The sequence below is a fragment of the Canis lupus genome, chromosome 19 (assembly GCF_003254725.2).
Source record: "Canis lupus dingo isolate Sandy chromosome 19, ASM325472v2, whole genome shotgun sequence".
Lineage (NCBI taxonomy): Eukaryota > Metazoa > Chordata > Mammalia > Carnivora > Canidae > Canis > Canis lupus.
In genome coordinates, this window is record NC_064261.1 from 50,640,038 (window position 1) to 50,661,588 (window position 21,551).

Here is a 21,551-nt window from a genome sequence, read left to right on the forward strand (position 1 = left end):
CACTTTTAATGTCAATGGATTAAGTGCACCAATCAAAAGGCATAGGGATGCTGAACAGATTAAAAATAAAAACAAGAACCATCTATATGCTGCCTATACAATATTCACTTCAGACCTAAGAATACCCACACACTGAAAGTGTAGGGACAGAAAAAGATATTCCATGCAAATAGATACAAACATACAAACAAAAGGCCAGGATAGCGATACTTGTACCAAGCAAAACAGACCTTAAAAAAAACAAAGACTGTGCTAAGACACAAACAACATCATGTAATGATAAAGGGATCAATCCAGTAAGAGAATATAACTGTAAATATATATGCACCCAACACCGAAGCACCTGAACATATAAAGCAAATATTAACACACACAAAGGGAGAAACTGAATGTAATACTATAATTTTATATGTTAATTATAATTTAACACCTCACTTACATCAATACACAGATCATCCAGTCAGAAAATCAATTAAGGAAACACTGGCCTTAAAAACACACTAGCCAGGGTGGCTCAGTGGTTGAGCATCTGCCTTTGGCTCAGGGAGTGATCCCAGAGGACCAAGTCCCACACTGGGCTCCCTGTGATGAACCTGCCTCTCTGTGTCTTTCACGAACAAATAAATAAAAATCTAAAAACAACAACAAAAAATACACTAGCCAGATGGATTCAGCAGATACATACAGATCATTCCATCCAAAACCAGCACAAGACACCAAACACGTTCTTTTTAAGTGCACGTGGAACATTCTCCAGGACAAGTTACGTTAGGCCAGAAAACAAGTCTCAATAAATTTAATAAGACTGAAATCGTATCAAGCATCTTTTCCAAGCACAATGGTATGAAACAGGAAATCAATCACAAGAAAAAAACCTAGAAAAACCACAAACATGTGGAAACCAAATAACATACTACTAAACAACCAATGAGTCAAGAAAGAAATCAGAGATAACAGAAAAATACATGGAGACAAATGAGAAGGGAAACAGTGTTCCAAAAATCTTTGGGTCAGAGCAAAAGCAGTCTGAGGAGGAAGGTGATATGACTGAAACAGGCCTACCTAAAGAAACAAGTGAAACCTCAATGAAAGAATCTAATGTGACATTTAAAAGAAGTAGAAAAAGAAGAACAGAACAAGGGAGGAATACAGATCGGAATGAAAACAAATAAGAAATTTTTAAAAATCCAGAAAAAACATCAATGAAATTAAGAGCTGGCTGTTTGAAAAGACAAACAAAATTGATAAACCTTTAGAAAGATTCATCAAGATATAAAGAGGACTCAAAATCAGAAATAAAAGAGAAGTTACAACTGACACCACAGAAATCAATGGATTTCAAGAGACCACCTTGAAAATTTATACACCAACAAAATGTACAACCTAGAAGAAATGGATAAATTCCTAGAAACACACAATCTTCTAAGATTGAATCAGGAAGAAACAGAAAATCTGAACTACTAGTAACAAAATCAAAAAAGTAATTTAAAAACTTCTCTGGGGCACCTGGGTGGTGGTAGTGGATTAAGCACCCAACTATTGGTTTCTGCTCAGGTTGTGATCTTAGGGTCAGGAGATCCAGCCCTATGTCGGGCTTTCCACTCAGTGTGGAGTTGGCTTGAGATTCTCTCTTCTTCACCCTCTGCCCCTTCAGCTCATGCTCTAAAATAAAATAAATCCTTAAAAAATGATAACAACTCCCAAGAAATAAAATTTTAGGACCAGATAGGTTCGCAGGTGAATTCTCCCAAATATTCAGAGTTAATACCCATACTTCTCAAACTATTCCAAAAAACCGAAGAGGGAAGAATGACTACGAGGCCAGCATTAGACTAATACCAAAACCACACCAAGACACTACAGAAACAGAGTATTACGGGCCAATATTCCTGATGAACACAGATGCAAATATCCTCAACAAAATATTAGCAAACTGAAAACAATATATTAAAAGGATCATTCATCATGATCAAGTGGGATTTATTCCAGGGATCCAATGCTGGCTCAATATTCACAAATCAATCAATATGATGCACCATATTAACAAAATGAAGCATAAAAATCATACAATTGGCAAAAGAGATGCAGAAAAGCTTGGCAAAATTCAATATCCATTCAGGATAAAAGCACTTAACAAAGTTATATAGAAGGAACATACCTCAATACAGTAAAGGCCATGCGTGAAAATCCACAACCAGGATCATACTCAAAAGGTAAAAAGCTGAAAGCTTTTCCTTTAAGGTCAGGAACAAGACAAGGATGCAGACTCTCAAACTTTTATTATTAAACATGGTACTTGGGACCCCTGGGTGGCTCAGCGGTTGAGCGTCTGCCTTTGGCTCAGGGCATGATCTCGGGTCTGGGGATTGAGTCCCACATCAGGGTCCCTGTGAGGAGCCTGCTTCTCTCTCTGCCTATGTCTCTGCCTCTCTCTCTCTCATGAATAAATAAATAGATCTTAAAAAATAAAATAAAATAAAATAAACATGGTACTGGAAGTCTTAACTGCAGTAATCAGACAAGAAATAAAAGGCATCCAAATTGCTTAAGAAAAATGTGAAACTGTCACTACTTGCAGATGATATAATACTAGGGCAGGAAATTCTAAAGACTTCACCAAGAAACCATTAGAACCAACACAAAACTTCAGTAAAGTCGCAGGATAAAATATTAATACGCAGAAACCTGCTGTGTTTCTGTACACTAACAACAAACTAGCAGAAAGAGAAATTAAGAAAACAATCCCATTTACAACTGCATCAAAAAGAACAAAATATCTAGGAAGACATTTAACTAACCAATGAGGTAAAAAACCCGTCCTCTAAAACCTGTTAAGACACTGATTAAAGAAACTGAGAATGACACAAATAAATGGAAAAATATACCATGCTCATGAACTAACATTGTTAATGTTTGTTCTACCCTAAGCAATCTACAGCTTCAATGCAATCTCTATCTAAATACCAGTAACGGTTTTCACAGAACTAGAAGAAATAATCCTAAAATTTGTATGAAACCACAAAGGACCCTGGAATAGCCAGTGATCTTCAGAAAGAACAAACCTGGAAGTATCACACTCCCAGATTTCAAACTATACTACAAAGCTATAGTAATCAATACAGTATGCTACTGTCATGGAAACAGCCCCATAGATCAACGGAACTGAATAGTTGAATAAAAAATAAAGTCACAGGTTTATGGTTAATTAATCTATGACAAAAAGGCAAAAATATAGAATGAGGAAAAGATAGTCTCTTTAATAAATGGTATTGGGAAATTGGACAGTGACATTCAACAGAATGAAACTGGACCACTTTCCTACACCAAATGGATTAAAGACCTAAATACAAGGCCTGCAACCATAAAACTCTTTAAAAAATACTCTTGTCAGTAAACTCTTGGATATCTGTCTCAGCATATTTTTTTATAACTGCGTTTATGTGAGGACAACAACAACAAAAAAAAGCAAGTCAGACTATATAAAACTAAAATACTTTTCACAGTAAAGGGAATCATCAACAAACCAAAAAGTCAATCTCATTACTTCTCCCATATTTGTAAATATATTTGATTAGGAGGTTAGTATCCAAAATACATAAAGAACTCATAGAACTCAACACCAGAACCCAAAACGATTGGATTAAAAAGTGGGCAAGGAGCTGAACAGACACTTCCAAAGACATAATACAGATGGCCAACAGACACATGAAAAAATGCTCAACCTCACTAATCATCAGAATAAGACAAATCGAAATCACAATGAGAGATTACCTCATACCTATCCGAATGCTAGTATCAAAAAGATAAGAACAAGTGTTACGGAGGATATGGAGAAAAAGGAACCCTCCTGCTGTTAGGGGGAATATAAATTGGTACAGTCAGTATGGAAAATAGTATGTAGATTACTCAAAAATTAAATGGAACTACTGTACAATCCAACAACTGCATTTGTAAGTATTTATGCATAGAAAACAAAAACATATGTATGAATACGTATATATTCTTAGACAACACAGACTAATTTCTAAGTTTTATATAAATATCATATTGTACCTCTGTAACTTTCTTCACTGAACATCTATTCTGAGAACTTATGCATGTTGAGGTATCACTTCCAGCTCATTCATTTTTTTCTGTTATTACATTCCTTCATGTATACTCAATTTATTCTTTCCCTTGACAGCTGTCATTTTCTTTTTTTTTTTTTTGCAATTATAAACAGCATTGCTCTAAATAATCTTGTATATGCTGTCTTGTGCATCTGAGTTTCCCTAAATATCTAATTTGCAAAATTGCTTCAAAGTACCTGGACATATTTATACTAGCAGCCACAAATTTTAGTAGTCACAGACATTTACGATACCATTAGAAACAAATATATTTCTGTATACTAACAATGAACATATTGAAAACAATTAAAAACAAGATGTCATTTAAATATATTTACAAAGTATCATTTCCAAAAAATAATTAAATACTTAAGTATACATTTTAACCATATAAAAAGTCTTTGTGGTAAAAATTATAAAATGATTAAACAAATCAAAGAAAAACTAAATAAAAGGAGAAATGTACCATATTCCAGATTGGAAGATTGCAGATTAGAAGATTCAACATAGTAATCATGGTAATTCTCCCAAAATTTATCTGTAAATTCAATCCAATTCCCATCAAAATGTAATTACCTGGTGAAATAAGTAGCAAAAATAAAATGAATACAAACCAATAGCATGTGTAATGACCGTAGGTTTTTGCTGACATTGAAATGCTTTTGTAGTACTTCTCGCACACTTCTATCTTCCATGAGACACTAGAGAGAGAGAAAAAAAAAAAAAAGATAAGGAAGAAGGCAGTTTAAAACCTAACTATAATGTGCCTCACTGGTTGGTGTACCTCATTAACTCTATCTGATTATTTATTCATTATTAAATAGGCGTTGGTTTTATTTGCAGGATACAAAAATCAAAATGAAATTTCTAGTCTATTAATTTTCTTCTTAACCCTTTATGTTAATTAAATATCACAAAAATAAAACATAATACCTATCCCAAACTTTCTGGTGTAAAAAGGGAAACTATACAGTCATACCAGGGGGATGATCAAAACTCAGCACAAAACACAACAGAGTAAGAATTACCATATTTGGGGAAAAAAGGTAAAGCAATACAAAGAATGCTTAAACCGTATGAGTCAATAAGCTAAAAAGAAAGCATTATAGGGAACAACATGAGCAATGCAGAAAGATCGTGGCATACTGACAGAAGATGATTAGTCATGTAACCCTGAGTTTCAGTTATTGGCAAAGTGATTTCATGGTAAGACAAGGACAGAAAAACCTAATTGTAGGACACTGCAACTATCCATATTAGAGACAAAAAGGGTCTGAATTAATAGTGTAAGTAGAGAATTAAGACATTTATAGAAGACATGGTCTGATGGAAAGTCAAATAGTGACTTGTGGAAAAGCAAAGGCTTAAGAGGGAAGAAAAAAATCATAAATGGTATTTTGGGGACAGAATATCCTAAAAAGAATGAAGATGTGGTCAAGAAGTGAAACTTGATTATTAATATTTAAGAAGTAAATGGAAAAAGAAGAGCAAAAAGACTGAGAAAGATATTGAAGACTGGAAGAGAATCTAAGAGAGAGCAATTAAACCAAGGGGAAGGAAGTAGTGATCAACAATGTAAATAGTGCAAACTAAAATATATTTTGAGAAGCTAATCGCTTTGGAAATTTGGAGATCAATAAGCCTCTTGAAAAGGCTGTTATCTAAATAGCCAAGTGACCGCAATGAATTAGAATTAATGAAAAGGTACATTTAGCATTAAACAAAAAGTCAGAAGTAAGGAAAGGAAATTAACAGCTGGCAGAGCCAAAAATAGCCTGGGGAAGACTGACATAAATTCTCAAAAATCATCTGCAAGGAATAAGGATTCTTTTTCTTAAACAAAAACCCATAAAACCTCATTTTCTAGAGATGATACTGGTTTGCCTCTACTTCTACTGCAAGAAGATCCAAATTCAGGAATAAATTCTAGTATAATGGAATAAAGTTTTATGCACTCAGTGAATACATTATCCCATTATCCTAGCTGAAGTCCCCATTCCTTTGTCATTGCTTTCACTATTCTCTTTGACTTTATTTTTTTTTTTATAAATTTTTTTTTTAATTTTTATTTATTTATGATAGTCACAGAGAGAGAGAGAGGCGCAGAGACACAGGCAGAGGGAGAAGCAGGCTCCATGCACTGGGAGCCCGATGTGGGATTCGATCCCAGGTCTCCAGGATCGTGCCCTGGGCCAAAGGCAGGCGCCAAACCGCTGCGCCACCCAGGGATCCCCTCTCTTTGACTTTAACAGCATTTGTTTGCTATTACTATACATATCTTTTTATCATAAACAGGATCAAGTACCCTTTGAAAGTACAGTAGATGAACATAAAATAATAAAGCAAAGTAATACACATAAAAAAACTTTTGGCAATTAACTGTAGTGCTGTTGAAAATATTAAAAAAATCGCCTGGGATAAAAATATTGATAAAAGAAATTTTCTCTGTAAGAATTCAGTTATTTTTAAGAATAGCTGGTTAAAAAAAAAAAAAAAAAAGAATAGCTGGTTAACTGCTTTTCTTCCACATGATGCTTTAAAGGGTTAACCTATACTCTTTCTTCTTATATAGAGGTCTGAATCCAACTCTCCATCTTTCTGAAAGCTATCACCTTCTTGCTTCCTTAATTACTTAATACGCTTTTAAAAAAAAAGTCTAGATCTATATGTGAGCCATTAAAACAATCTCTTATTACACTTTCACCTTGATTCAAACACTAGAAACTACCTGGAGATAAAGCTATTAAAAAAAAAAAAGCACTCTTTGAATGTCTATTTTATTTAACTATGATAGTCACTGAAGATATAAGATCTTGGGTTTTGAAACACGACTGATTTTATTTCTCTGGATTGAAAACTCCTTTATAGGAGTTGGCTCAGGAAATGATGCAAGGGAAATAAAGATGGAGAATGGCTGATGTCACCCCTTACAGGAACATGGAAACAAAGCAGACCTCTCCTGTTATTCAAGGAAGCCGAAACATTAACTTTTCACTAATGCAACACATGAATAGCAGTTGCAGAAGCAAGTTCTTATTCTGATTGTACAGTTTGCTTGGATGGTGCCCTCTTCACAGGTAGATCGTAAGCAGAATGTAACACAGTTTACTGGTAACTCAAAACTCAGGATGCTGTCCAGGGATAACTTAGTGGCAGCATAATAGGTACTAAACCTCCTAGTCAATTTCTGCTGAATCTTCTCACCTACTGCTAACAGGGAAGGTTATGACAGTAGGTAAACATTCCTGGAACTGAGCTATAGTACTTTGGGAGGGAATTTCCTTTGAGAAGAATTAAATACCATCTTTTAAAATGCTCCTTCATACAGGGATTTCTCTTCTACTGCAATGCTGTGATGGTATTTACTCTGCCTAACTTATTTGACTCATCCGGGGTAGGTAGGGCTACAACATTCAAGTTAGGCAGGATTCAACCCTATATCCTGAAGTTATTTCTTGGATGAGATTCCATAGGTGAAATTTGTTATCTATACTATTGTTTTTGTTTTAATCTGGGTATCAAAAAAAAAAAAAAAAAAACTTGCTGGGTAGTCAGTACTCAGAGAAAGGATAGCTCCCTCAGTGCAACCCCACTTTTCCTGGACAGGGCCTCTGGCCATGGTGCTGACAAATATTTCAAGTGAAGTTCATCATTAGCATACCAAAGGGAAGTGGCAAATGAGGTAAGGATAAAGGGAACAAAGTATTAGAACTAAGAGACACAAACTTCAGTGACACTAGTTCTACATTATAAAAGAACTGCAAGATTGTTAAACACCCAAAACCAAAAGGATAGTGCTCACATTCACTTCTACCATCTGCCCCTAAATTCAGTGATATTAGGATCAGTAATGATCCTAAGGGTTAACCACACTCCTGCCACAGGGTTACCATTTTCCGAGCCATCTAGAATTATGCTTCAGGAGTAATTCCTTTCATCTAATTAACACTTCTATATACCTACTCAGATGCACAAAATGGAATAGAGGCTGGGAAGGATACAAAGACAGGTGTCAGCACTGTACAACCTGGGCTATGATGTCATCTTAGGAAAGAAAGGAAGCAGGGACAGGAATAAAAGTCCTGGCAAAGCAAAGACCATGAAAGATTGCATTTGAATCTCTAAAGCAGAAACACATACTGTCAGAAAAACATACTGTCCTAACAATATCATCAGTTCAGGAACTGTGGGTGAAAGCCTGAGAGTGAGGCACAGAAAAGTGGATTCAGAGGCCAAAGATGCAGAGCTCTGTTCCACTCTGGATCTAAGTAAGGAAAGGGACAATGTGGGAGTACCAAATATAAAGAGTTCCTAAAGACTATAATCTTAATAATAAGACAGAGTATCAGAAAGACTTCCTGGGACTGACAAATACCCGAGTCTCAGGCAAGATTAATTTGTGGAGAAGGGAGAAGGAAAAACCACACCTAAGGACAGCATAGAACAATATCTGAATTTTAAGGATAGAATCAACCATTTTTACATATAATTCTGTAGAGTACCACTAGAAAAAAATACAGAATTGTCAATCAGATCAAATGGAAAAGGTAAAACAAAGACTAATATGCAAAATTTGAACTCTTTATGTAAAAGCACCTTTAGTATGAAATGCTATAAACCAAATAATTACTCTGTAGTAAAAGGAGGTAAAATGGGCATGGATATAAGGGAAACCTGTACCTTCAACCAATGCATTCTTATACACTTACGAAATTTTATTTGGTGAACTTTTAGTAATCTCTACACCCGATGTGAGGCTTGAACCCGCAACCCCAACATCAAGAGTTGCATGCTCTTCCAAGTGAGCCAGCCAGATCTTCCCTTGTTCAGTGAACTTTTAATTTAAAAAAAGCAAAGTCCCCAAATTAACAATTTAAAAAAGGGAAAGTGCCCAAATTAACAGTGCTTAGATGAGAAGACTGTATTTTATAATCAAAGCAAGAATCAAGTTTCAGTTATGCAAGATAAGTACATTTTGGAGATCGAATAATTAACACTAAAAATGTGACTATGGTTAACAATAGTGTCATATACTTGAAATTTGCTAGAATAAGATAGCTTATAAGAATTCTCACCTCCTCCCATAAGAAAGAAAGAAAGAAAAAAGAAAAGAAAAGAAAAGAAAAGAAAAGAAAATAGTAACTACTAGGGTGATGGATGTTTTGAATAGTTTCACTGTGGTATTTCATGATGTATACGTGTATCAAATCAAGTTGTACAGATGAAACATACATAATTTTTGTCACTTATAGCTCAACAAAGCTGATAAAACTGTTTAAGAACAAAACAAATGCAAAGGTTCCACTTTTAATTTGATATTGATATTTAGGGTTAAAAATCATGACTGCTTTTTGAATCAGTATTTGTATATCCTTTGGGTAAATACACAGTAGAGTAATGCAACTGCTGGATCATAGGGTATTTCTGTTTTTGAGTAACTTCCATACTGTTCTCCACAGTGGCTGTACCAGTTTCAATTCCCACCACCAGTGTAAGAGGGTTCCCCTATCTCCACACCCTCATCAACATCTATTGTTTGCTGTGTTAATTTTAGCCATCCTGACAGGTGTGATGTGACATCTCACTGTAGTTTAGATTTGTCTTTCCCTGATGATGAGTGATATTGACCATCTTTTCATGTATCCATTAGTCATCTGTAGGTCTTCTTTGGAAAAATGTCTGTTCATGTCTTCTGCCCATTTCTTGACTGTATTATTTGTTTCTTAGGTGTTGAGTTTAATAAGTGGCTTTATATATTTATATACTAACCCTTTATCAGATAGGTCATTTGCAAATATCTTTTCCCATTCCGAAGGTTGCCTTTTAGTTTTGTTGACCGTTTCCGTATCTTTGCAGAAGCTTCTTATCTTGACGAAGTCCCAAAAATTCATTTCTGCTTGTGCTTCCCTTGCCTCAGGAGATAGATCTAATAAGAAATAGCTATGGCCAAGGTCAAAGAGGTTGCTGCCTGTGTTCTCTAGGATTTTGATGGTTTCATGTCTCATTAGGTCTTTTATCCATTTTGAATTTAGTTTTGTGTATGAATGTTTATACTCACATTACTAACAATAGCCAAATAAATTATGGAAAGAGCCCAAATGTCCATCAATAGATAAATGGATAAAGAAGTTATGGTGTATACATACAATATTACCTAAGACAAAAAAAAAAGAATGAAATGCTGCCATTTGTAATGCCATGGATGAAACCACAGAGTATTATGGTAAGGGAAATAAGTCAGAGAAAGACATATACTATGTGATTTCATCCATGTGGAATTTAAACGAAAGAGGGCCACAGGGAGTAAAAAGAGAGACAAACACAGGAAAGACTTGAACTCACTCTCATGACATGAGACCATGACATAAACCATAACCAAGAGTTGGACACTTTACTGACTGAGTTACCCAGGTGCCCTCAGACTCTTAACTACAGAGTACAAACTGAGGGTACTGGACAGTAGGTGCACAGGGGCTGGATTAAGTGGGTGATGGGTAATAAGGAAGGGACCTCCTGTGATAAAGACTGCATGTTATACGTTAGTGATGAATTGCTGGATACTGCACCCAAAACTAGTATTTCACGGTAGATAAACTAACTGAAATTAATTAATTTACAGATTTCATTTTTATTTATTCATGAGAGACAAAGACAGACAGGCAGAGACATAGGCAGAGGGAGAAGCAGGCTCCATCCAGGGAGCCTAATATGTGACTCAATCCTAGGACCCTGGGATCATGACCTGAGCAATGCAAAGGCTCAACCACTAAGCCACCCAGGTGCCCCACTAACTGAAATTTAAATAAAAACTTAATAAAACTACAAAAAATAATAAAATAATTATTACTTTGACATAAAACAATGTATTTTTTTTAGAGCTAGTGAATATACACTTTTCAACTTTAATTATCCAAAGATCTAATCATCTTCATCAGTATTTAATATCATAGACCAGTTTACCCCAATTCTTTTAAGACCAAGGACTCTACATTATTTTCTACTTTCAGAAGACCCATATTTTTGAGATTCTACCATGTGGGATTTATTCAGCAACAGTTTTTTAATTTTGTTATTAAACACACTCCCACACGTACACTCTCTCCCTTCTTCCTGCCAACTGAAAATTCCTGTCAGCGTATCGTAAACTGATGCTAGTATGCAGAGTTGATATGAATGGCCCATATAAGTTAGGCTATCCAATTCAAGATAAATTTACAGAGCCCAAAAGGTTTAGTAAACCTTTAAATCAGCATGTGATTGTGCCTGGATAGCTAAGACCCTGAGGGCTCCAGGGACTACAAGATGAGATTCACCAATACAGACAATATAACCAGAGGTGCCAAGCCTGGCTTGACTTAATAGACCCAATGAAATAAAAACTGAAATTGTACAAGAATTGGAGGGGGGGGGGGGGAGATCCGTACTGGACAGTTAGATATAAACCACTAAGCTAATATATAGATAAACTTGTAATTCATGAAAATAAAGCTTTCATAGCACTAAATATTAACAATCTTCACAATTTAACAATTTTTTCTGTATCAAACAATATTAATAATTTAGATTATTTAGAATAATCTAAAATAAAAGCCAGATAGAAATAAAAATCTCATTAAAGTTCTTTTGAGAGGGAACACTGAGTGGCTCAGTGGTTGAGCATGTGCCTTAGGCTCAGGGCATGATCCCAGGGTCCTGGGATCAAGTTCCATATCCCACGGGGAGCCTGCTTCTCTTTCTGCCTATGTCTCTGCCTCTCTCTGTGTATCTCTCATGAATAATAAAATCTTAAAAAATAATAAAGCTTTTTTTTAAGATTTTATTTATTTATTCATGAGACTACACAGAGCGGAGAGAGAGAGGCAGAGACACAGGCAGAGACACAGGCAGAGGGAGAAGCAGCTCCATGCAGGGAGCCCGATGTGGAACTCGATCCCGGGTCTCCAGGATCAGGCCCTGGGCTGAAGGCCGCGCTAAACCGCTGAGGCAAACGGGCTGCCCAATAAAGCTCTTTTGAGAGAGAAATTAGCATATGACATTTCAAATATCTTTTAAAAGAAAATAACACAAAAAAGTGTATAATTTGTATTAATGCAGTTTTATGCTACAATAATATTACAAACTGTGCTAATTTCCAGACTTGTTTAAACTTGTAGGTTTCAATGGTATATATAAGTAAGGCACAAAAATTATTTAAACATTATTGCCTCTGTTCCAAGTTACCTGAACATTCTCATTCCACTTCTCAGAGAAGAGCTTGTCTGGAAATTCTGCAGGTAGAGATAATTGTTCTTTAAATATTTTAAGATACTGTGGAAAGCCAAATGAATTCATTAAATGTATCTGCCGGTGAGAAAATCGTGACTTCACTCTTTTTTCTAAGAGTTCCAAAATATCCTTAAAAACAAACAAAAATCCGTATTAGCTACATGTTAAAAAAAAAAAAAAAACCCACCAATATTAGAGGCATACATATTTGAACTATCACTTTAAGTAACGATGCTTATCCTATAATACACAATTAAGCATTAAAAAGAACAAAAAACAAAAACGTATGCAAGCCTTCAAAAACTCGAATCATTCCTTTGACTTCCTTACAGTTATGCAAGCCACTTTTAATAATCCCCTTCTAAGCATCTGTGGGCCTGGTGATGTCATGCCTTTTTCCTACTATGCTATTCTCAGCTAATCTTCAGCATTCCAAGACCAACAATAGCTGCACAAAAAATTGTAACTAGTATTGAATACTTCTCTGCTACAGTAACACCAAGACTTTAAATAAGGAATTTCATACATTCTATGTAGAATTCAGATTTTAAAAAGGGCAAAATGCAGTAGACTTATTATATTCCTGAAAATTTAAATATCTTCATTGTTTTATGTAACAAAGACTCAAGAAGTAGCATACATAACTAAGAAAAATTCAGTTCTACACAAAACTACCTATAAATTCAAGCTGAAATAAACTATACGAGAGGAAACTTGCAGGAACACAGCATGACAGTGAGAAGTTATTCTCTCTCTTGGCTTTTTTACAGTGGTATTTAGAAACTGCTTGCATTTGTGCTATTTTTCCTTAAGAAGTTAGGAATCAAGTTTAGTATCAATTTTCTGTAAGGAAAAAAAAAGCTGTGGTGAGGCCCTAAATTATCGATTTTAAAATCTACCCAGATGATTTTCATAATAGCTAGGTATCAAATAGAGGAAAGAATTCAAATGATCAAAATGGGATCATGGTTAGTCCAGAAAAGATGACAGGCAAGATTAACAGCTTGGAGTTGGTAGGGAGAAAGTGAATGAAAAACCTGGAATTTTTTTTTGGTTAAAAATATAGTGCCAGCATAATTAAAAGAGAAGACATTATGTATAGAGATAGCAATATTATAAATTTGCTATTAAGGAGCAGCTCTAGATCATCCATATAGGCAGGAAGCTGAAAGGCAGTGGAAACAACACTCTATGCAAGCAATAATTAAGAGCTTTAACTTGGGAGGAGAAAGAAAGAGGTGGAAGTGAAAGACATCAGAGTAGTGGACAGTTGAGGACAGAAGTTGGCAATGTGGGAATAAAGGGAATAGTAAAAAAACAAAACAAAACAAAACCAAAAAAACCCACTTCCGGAGAGAAGAGGTTGTTTGCTAATAAAGTCACTAATCCATCTATCCTTTTGCTTTTCTCCTATAAACGTAGACATATAGACAGACTTGAATTGCACAGTTGGGAGAATCATACATTTAGACTTTTTAAAGGCTTATTATGACACTGCTAAAGAACAACAGATTCTTTATTTGGTCCTTCAATGGGTCAGTAACATTTGCCAGTGCTACTTCCACCCAAGGAAGACTTTTTTTTTTTTAAAGCAAGAAAGGAGATGCTTCCTTAACTCCTGCAGTGTGACTGATGTTTTGGCAAGGAGGAATAAAGATCTGTGAAGAACCAGACAGATGTTCTGTGAGGAAGGCTTACTATGAAGGCATATATCATAAACTCTAGAGCACTGGGGAAAACACGACAGAGAAAGACGCTCCATAGAAAAACAACACTGGAAGGAGGACTATTGAAAGATGACTTAGTTAAAAAAAAGACTTAGTAAAGCATTTCACTTTTCTAAAAAACAAAGAGCTGTAGGAAAGGAAAAAGAAGTAAATGGGCCTGACCACAGATCTGCCAAGAATGAAAGAGGGAAAGGAAGAATGAAAACAACAGATTCATGGCAGCCACAGTATGAGAAGAGAGATGATTCTTCTATACCAGTTTTACCTGAATTCAGGAAGAAAGTTTATAATGTAAAAGAAGATAACCAACAAAAACAAAAAAGGCCTGTGTAGTCATCCCAAGTATGTTAGGTTCAACATGTAGAAAAGTCTTCATAAAGTAATGTGATAGTGACATTGAGACTATGGTTAAAAATCATTCTAAAATCATCTTTAAGAAGCAAAAAAGGCACTATCTACTGTGACAGCTTGATAGAAGTAATCCCTTTCATTTCTGGAAATGTGTACCACAAAGATGGGACAGTATCATTTTCTATTCAAGTCTAAGCATTGTCAAAATATAGAATCCTAAGTATAAACTATTAGAGATTTTAATAAAATGGTGCGATTATTTAGTTTTCTCTTTACCTGCTAATGTAGAAATTATACTAGCATAATCTGACTTCATATTTTTTATTCAGTGATTCTACTAGAGGGAGGGAGAAAGGTATAAGTTTATGAGTATGTGTGATAAATGTCTTCTTGTTTTCTTCAATCTGAGTTGAAAAGTGGGATAAATGAACCAGGCACTAGTGAAACACATTTGAAAAAATGCTTGATATAATGACCTACATAAGTGACTATGTCAGTTATTAAGGTTTAATTTTCTAAATATGATAATCCATTTTTTAATAGAAAGAAAAACTTACCAATCTACATGTAAGACCAATAACTGCTAGTGGAGTCTGTGCAGACTGAGAAATGTCAAAAAGATTATAGAGGAGTGTTTGGTTTTTATGATGAGTAAAAAGATCAAATTCATCTAATATGAAGATCACTGGGCAGCTACTAGACCGGTCACCTAAGATAAAATAAGAGTTTTAGATATTAACAGGCAATTGTATCAACCTTTCTTAAATTTCCAAATTATTTACTACAGTTAAGGTGTTAAAACTCTATTCAACAAACATATATTGAAAACCTATTTTGGGTAGGATACTTAGCAAAGCCTATACATTTATTTAACAATAAAAAATTATTCACAAGACAGCCCTATTGCCCTCAATTAGTTCACAGTCTAATTATGAGACTCTAGTCATTTACTGATGAAAATTAAGAACATTACCTAAGTGACTATTGTTTTTAAAACTGTGTAAATATAATCTTCTAACATCAGCAAACTGACAGGGATCTCTTAACACCTACATAGACCAAAATACTTTGGGATTAATAATAAAGGGAGTCCCCCCAACTTATGAACAAAACTTTTGCCTCAAAGCAGATTTGTTTAGTTAGTAGAAATGCAAAGTGTATCTTCCCAAATATTTGTAACTTTACAAGTAACTGTTAAACCATGAAATTCAGCCAAAGCCACTTTTAACTCTTTCAAACCACAGGTTTTGTGAGCTACCACCACCACAATTTTAGTATTTCAACAGAGGAAAAGTTCAATATATGACTCTGTGGGATTTCATTTTTCGCATTACAATGAGGGAAACTACTTTAGCAGAAGAATCACTATTATCATAAGGTTTATGGCTTTATATTTACACAAACAAGTAAAAAGAAAATCTGGTATGGGGACAATGAACAGATAACAAAACATATACTGTAACCTAAAGGGCATTAAAATCACAAGGACTACTCAAAGAGTGTATAAACAAATCTGTATAATATAGAAATGTAGTATTTGATAAAATACACCATTAAAATCAACGGGGAAAAGTAGTGTATGCAAGATTAGCTCTTCACTTAACACCTTATCAAAATAATTCGTGTCAAATTACAAAATATATGTATTATATGAAAATAGAAACGAACACCTTCAAACTCGAGGGAAAAATACTGACTACATAAAAAATTTAAAATTTCTTTTCAGCACAAAAGTCCAAACCAAGGTAAGAGAAAAATGAGTGCATGAATTCTAAGTGAGTATCCGATAAACACCACCAAAATAAGGCAAAGAACCAACAAGAAAATACATAAACCAGGAAATATCAGTGTCCAATAATAATATGAAGTGATGGGCATCATCAACACCACAATTATGCATATCAAACTATGAGATGTATTTTTTCTCAGGCAGACATGAAAATTAATAATTGTAAATCAAAGTTGTAAAGGAAAAGGTACTCTTTTTTTTTTTTAATTTATTTATGATAGTCACAGAGAGAGAAAGAGAGAGAGGCAGAGACATAGACAGAGGGAGAAGCAGGCTCCATGCACCGGGAGCCCGATGTGGGATTCGATCCCGGGTCTCCAGGATCGCACCCTGGGCCAAAGGCAGGCACCAAACCGCTGCGCCACCTAGGGATCCCGAAAAGGTACTCTTAAATATGTTTAGATTTGAAATGGAACTTCGAGGGTAATTTGGTTATAGTTTTACTTTCTTTTTTTCTCTTTCCTTTTCCTTCTAAAGATTTATTTATTTGAGAGAGACAGAGAAAAAGAGACAGTAGGAGCAGGGGGAGAGGTAAAGGGAGTGGGGAAAGGAGGAGGAGAAGCAGACTTTCCCCTGAGCAGGGAGCCGGCTAAAGTGCTCAATCCCAAGACACTGGGATCATGACCTGAGCTGAAGGCAGACACTTAAGCAAGTGAGCCACCCAGGCCCCTATAATTATTCTTTTAAATATGGTAGTGTTTAATCCAGAACTCTACTCATTAAATTTATCCTAGGAAATATCTAAAAGATCATCTAAGCATCTAAGCATCTAATTATATAAAGTTAGAAATCAAACTTCATAACTGGTGATTAATAATTTATTATTTATTACATTTTTAAGTACAGGTAATTTATTAAACAATATATGAGAACCATAAAAATGATGATATAACTCACTATTTACTGACATGGAAAAAAACTCACAACATATTGCTCAGTGAAAAGATACACATTATACAATATGGGAACTTATTTTATTCTTATAAAAAATTAGATCCATCTGTATCGTCGAGAAATTGCAGGTAAATAAAGATATGAAACCAAATGTTAATTGGGATAATCACAGGGTGCCTCAGTGGTTCAGTCAGTTAAGGGTCCCAACTCTTGATCTCAGCTCAAGTCTTGATCTCAAGAGTCATCAGTTCAAGCCCCAAACTGGGCTCCATGCTGAGCATGGAGACTACTTTAAAAGTAATAATAACTGGGATAATAACTCTAACAGTCGAGGGATTACAGTGATCATTGTATTATGGCTTTTCACATTTTTTTTCTGGAAAAATATGTATCACTTTTATAATCAGGGGAAAAAGCTAAAAGATACCTTTGATGATGTTAAATATACTAACATTTACCTTTTTTTAAAGCTTCCAGAAGAAATGAAAGGTTTTCGGCAAAACTTCCCTGAGTAACAAAAAAAAAAAAAAAAAAAAAAAAAAAAGACACCATAATTAAAAGTTTAATGATACAAAGAGGACTATCTGATTCTTAGGCATTATATAGATACTATGTTTGTATTCCTAGATTAGTAAGTAGACAGATTCTAAGCTGGATATTTCCAGGTGCACCATTAAAAACTTAAATATAAAAGGAGACATGGTATAGTATTGAAAATGGCATTACTCTGTCATGCTCAAATTTTATATTTTCTAGATGGAGTCTGTAAAAATGCTACTTTTAATTTAAAGGCAGTTTTTAAGACTTGCTGTATTCTAAATACACCCAGAGAACAAGAAATCACTGCACTTTGTATCGTCAAATAGATTAACTTGTACCACTAAAAAAAATGCTCATATAATTTTACTCATATGTGGAATTTAAGAAAATAGATGAACAAAAGGGAAGGGGTAAGGGAGAAGAGAGAGGCAAACTATAAGACTCTCATAATTATAGAGAACAAACTGAGGGTCAACAGATGGGAGGCTGGGCAGGGGATAGGCTAAATGGGTGATGGGCATTAAGGAGCACTGGGTGTTACATATAAGTGATGAATCACTAAATTCTACTCCAGAAACCAGTATACACTATATGTTAACTTATACATAACTATGTTAACTAACTAGAATTTAAATACAAACAAAAAAACCCCATACTATATATTTTTTTAAGATTTTATTTATTTATTCATGAAAGAGAGACAGGCAGAGACATAAAACATAGGGAGAAGCAGGCTCCATGCAGGAAGCTCCATGTGGGACTCAATCCCAGGACTCTGGGATCATGCCCTGAGTTGAAGGCAGACACTCAACCGCTGGGCGACCCAGGCATCCCCCAAAAAACGTACTGTTAAAAATACATGTGCACAAATTTAAATGAGATCTAAAAGGGAACACGAAAAGAAATTGCCTCAAATTATTACATACTATAATAGTTTTCCCCTATTCAAGAGCATTTTATAGAATTCATATATATCATATCAAAATTGGCTATGTTTACTTGGAACATAGCCAAAATATTTTTGGATACAACTTAAATATTCTACATGGAAATTAACGAGGAGCAGATGCATTACCCAGATGTTTCAACTTGTGGATAAAGGCTTTGTTAAAATATTTTTTCATTTGTATCATTAATTTTTACTTCATTCAGAGTTTTTAATTTAAAGAAATAGCCAACTTTAAATTTGCAAAGACATAAAGGAGAAAATAAATCCACTTGTTTGTTTCCCAATGGAGAGAACAGATATAAAATAGCTAATAGGCATATTTTATAACTGTATCTTGTCAAATCAACATTTCCAAGATAGGTAGGGCAAGAGGTATTTTTCATAATATAAACAAAACCTCAGAGGCAATCTGTGGGTAAATCAGTGGTCAAAGTTATCCAAAGGTTGCTTGCCTTTTCCTTATTTTTTAAGAGACGGTTATACCTGACTTTAAGTGTTAAGTATGTTATTATATAAGTACATATGCAAATGAGAATATCCTTATATACATATACGTATGTATATATGTATAGTAATATATAAATTTGCTGTAAGTATGCCAAAACAGAAAGCGTCTGGGTTAAGTGACTTAGGTTCCTAATGTCCAGTCTTTGTCATTTTATGACCTTAAGGAAGCTAATTATGCTCTCTGAGCCTCAGGTTTCTTATCTATATAATGTAGAGGTTAAACTAATAATCACTCTATGTGATGATTATGATAACAATAGAAATGATAAATAATTGTGCCTTTTATTGTTTCCTATGAATCCAATAAGAATAGGTCCATTTAGGAAAGTCAGAAACCCCAGTTTAACATCAATTGCAAACCAAAAGCCAAACTGAGACTACATAATAGTAAATCTTGACCAAGTAGGCCACTGTATTCAACATCACATTCTGAACAGGAGATAAAACGTTAGACTTACAGAGGGGCATGCTGAACCTTTAAACATTGTGGAAGGGTAACACATGGTTGGCTGACCTTTTCATAGGTAATTATTACTAAAGAATGAAATTACCAAATGCTCAGAGGCTTACACAACAATGGCTGTGTCACTGCAGAAAAGAGTACACACTAGAGTGATAACACTGTATGATCACCAGTGAGCAAAAAATGAACTTGGTATGTACACAACCACTTCAACTGAATAACAGTATGAGGTTAAGTTATTTCATTATGAAAACTAAAGTATCTATGAATTAATTTAATCATGTTTCTCTTCAACCCTATAAATCAAGTGATAGTATAAAAAGTCTAATGAAAGTTCCAAAACATTTCTAATTAGTTTCATTTAAATCCCTGATGTTCATTATCCTTAGGTTCCAAAGCTGTTACAATAATGAGATATGAATTAAGTTTCTGAAAACATTTTAATAATAAGAGGTAACTGACATTTTATATTATGCAATAATATATATAAATGCTACATTACCAATCCAGCAATTTTAAACATAAATTGTTTAATGCTTCCTTTTGTCTTTAAAATAAATCTGTGAAGTATAAGATAATGCATATTTAACACAGGTGAGAAATCTGAACTTCAGAAATACTCATTAGCCATGATCATCAAGTAGTCAATAGTTTTAAGACAAGACTCAACTCTACCTTTTGTAGTTTCAAATTCAGCACATTTCCCCTTTATTACTCCCAGCTACCCAAGAAGTCTCAGGAGACTAAAAACAGGCTGCTAGAGTGTAGTACTTTAAAAAATATGTTAAACTATCTCCAAAGATAGGGAATCAAAATACTTAAAGATAAAAAAAAGTCTGATAATATCTACATAAACATGGATTTCTCGGGTATTTTATAGTCAATATAATCTACTTCAAAAAAATCTAAACATAAAGATATGCATAAATGCATCCTAGTACATTATACTTTTTTACGTTAAGAATCTTTTATATTTCAATTTAGAATCTCTGTAACAGTCCCTAGCCTTCCAAAAATACAAAAATATCTATGGCACACAAAAGTTAAAGCCTATTTAAAAGGATACTTACAAAAACTTTATCTCCAACTACATTTTCCAGATTTAACTGCCTTGTGATTTCCTTTAGGGCAATTTTATCATTGATCTGCAGCAGTCCTGAAATAAAGTCCAATTAAAAGCATTTAACTAAAATGAAATATTTATTTGATACAGTGCAGATTATTTTCTAGTCAAGTAAGTTTTCTAATTGTTTTTAAATTTAACTAGAAAGAAAAATATCAAAAGTCTGTTAGTTAACATTACTTCCTTTTTGAAACTCAGCAATGAAGACATTTGGTAAACTCAGAGAACTACTTTCCTTGGCATTCTTTTGTTTTAAAGAGAGAAAAGAAAGACCAAAAAACCAAGAGTCCTTGTGTACCTCTTCTACTATTATTATTTAATTTCTAAAAATACTATGTATGGTATATTAAAGTGAAAGTTAAACATGGATCATGTTTTTAAATTATAATTATTATCTACCTTTAAAACATACTAGTAAAATAAATTTTATATTATAAAAAGCTTGCAAGGCTTATATTCATTCCAATGGCAAAATGAGGATCTACTTACCATTTAGGTGAACTTGTAAAACATTTTCACTCACTTCTTCTACTTCCATTAGTTCTTTCAGAGCATGGTTTATTAACTAAATGGTATTAAAAAGTTTATGGAATATTTAATAATAGATTAAAAAATCGTAAGCCCATATTCTTTTTAAAACTATGAATAATGGGAACAGAGTAACATAAAAAGATTGCCATTTTAAACAAATAAATTTGCACATTATTCGTAGATAAAAGTTTAAGTGGAACATCTAACATCTAACTCAAGATGCCAAAAGCTAGGACTGTCACGGTCCCTCAATCATCTTCCCAAACTAATAAATGCTTAGAAACAACTGTCAAAGACATATTT

The 21,551-nt window shown here is 34.1% G+C and overlaps 1 protein-coding gene across 3 annotated transcripts in view; it reads right to left on the reverse strand.

Moving 5' to 3' along the window:
* Positions 1-21,551, reverse strand: part of ORC4 (origin recognition complex subunit 4) — an 86,682-nt gene that overhangs the window by 7,605 nt on the left and 57,526 nt on the right. For all 3 annotated transcript variants that reach the window (XM_025431743.3, XM_025431761.3, XM_025431750.3), the window contains exons 5-10: positions 21,207-21,282; positions 20,665-20,750; positions 17,594-17,642; positions 15,010-15,161; positions 12,330-12,503; positions 4,724-4,810 (exon numbers count right to left, since the gene is read on the reverse strand). In XM_025431743.3, coding sequence (XP_025287528.1) covers positions 4,724-4,810; positions 12,330-12,503; positions 15,010-15,161; positions 17,594-17,642; positions 20,665-20,750; positions 21,207-21,282 — 624 coding nt within the window. The remainder of the gene's footprint in view (positions 1-4,723; positions 4,811-12,329; positions 12,504-15,009; positions 15,162-17,593; positions 17,643-20,664; positions 20,751-21,206; positions 21,283-21,551) is intronic.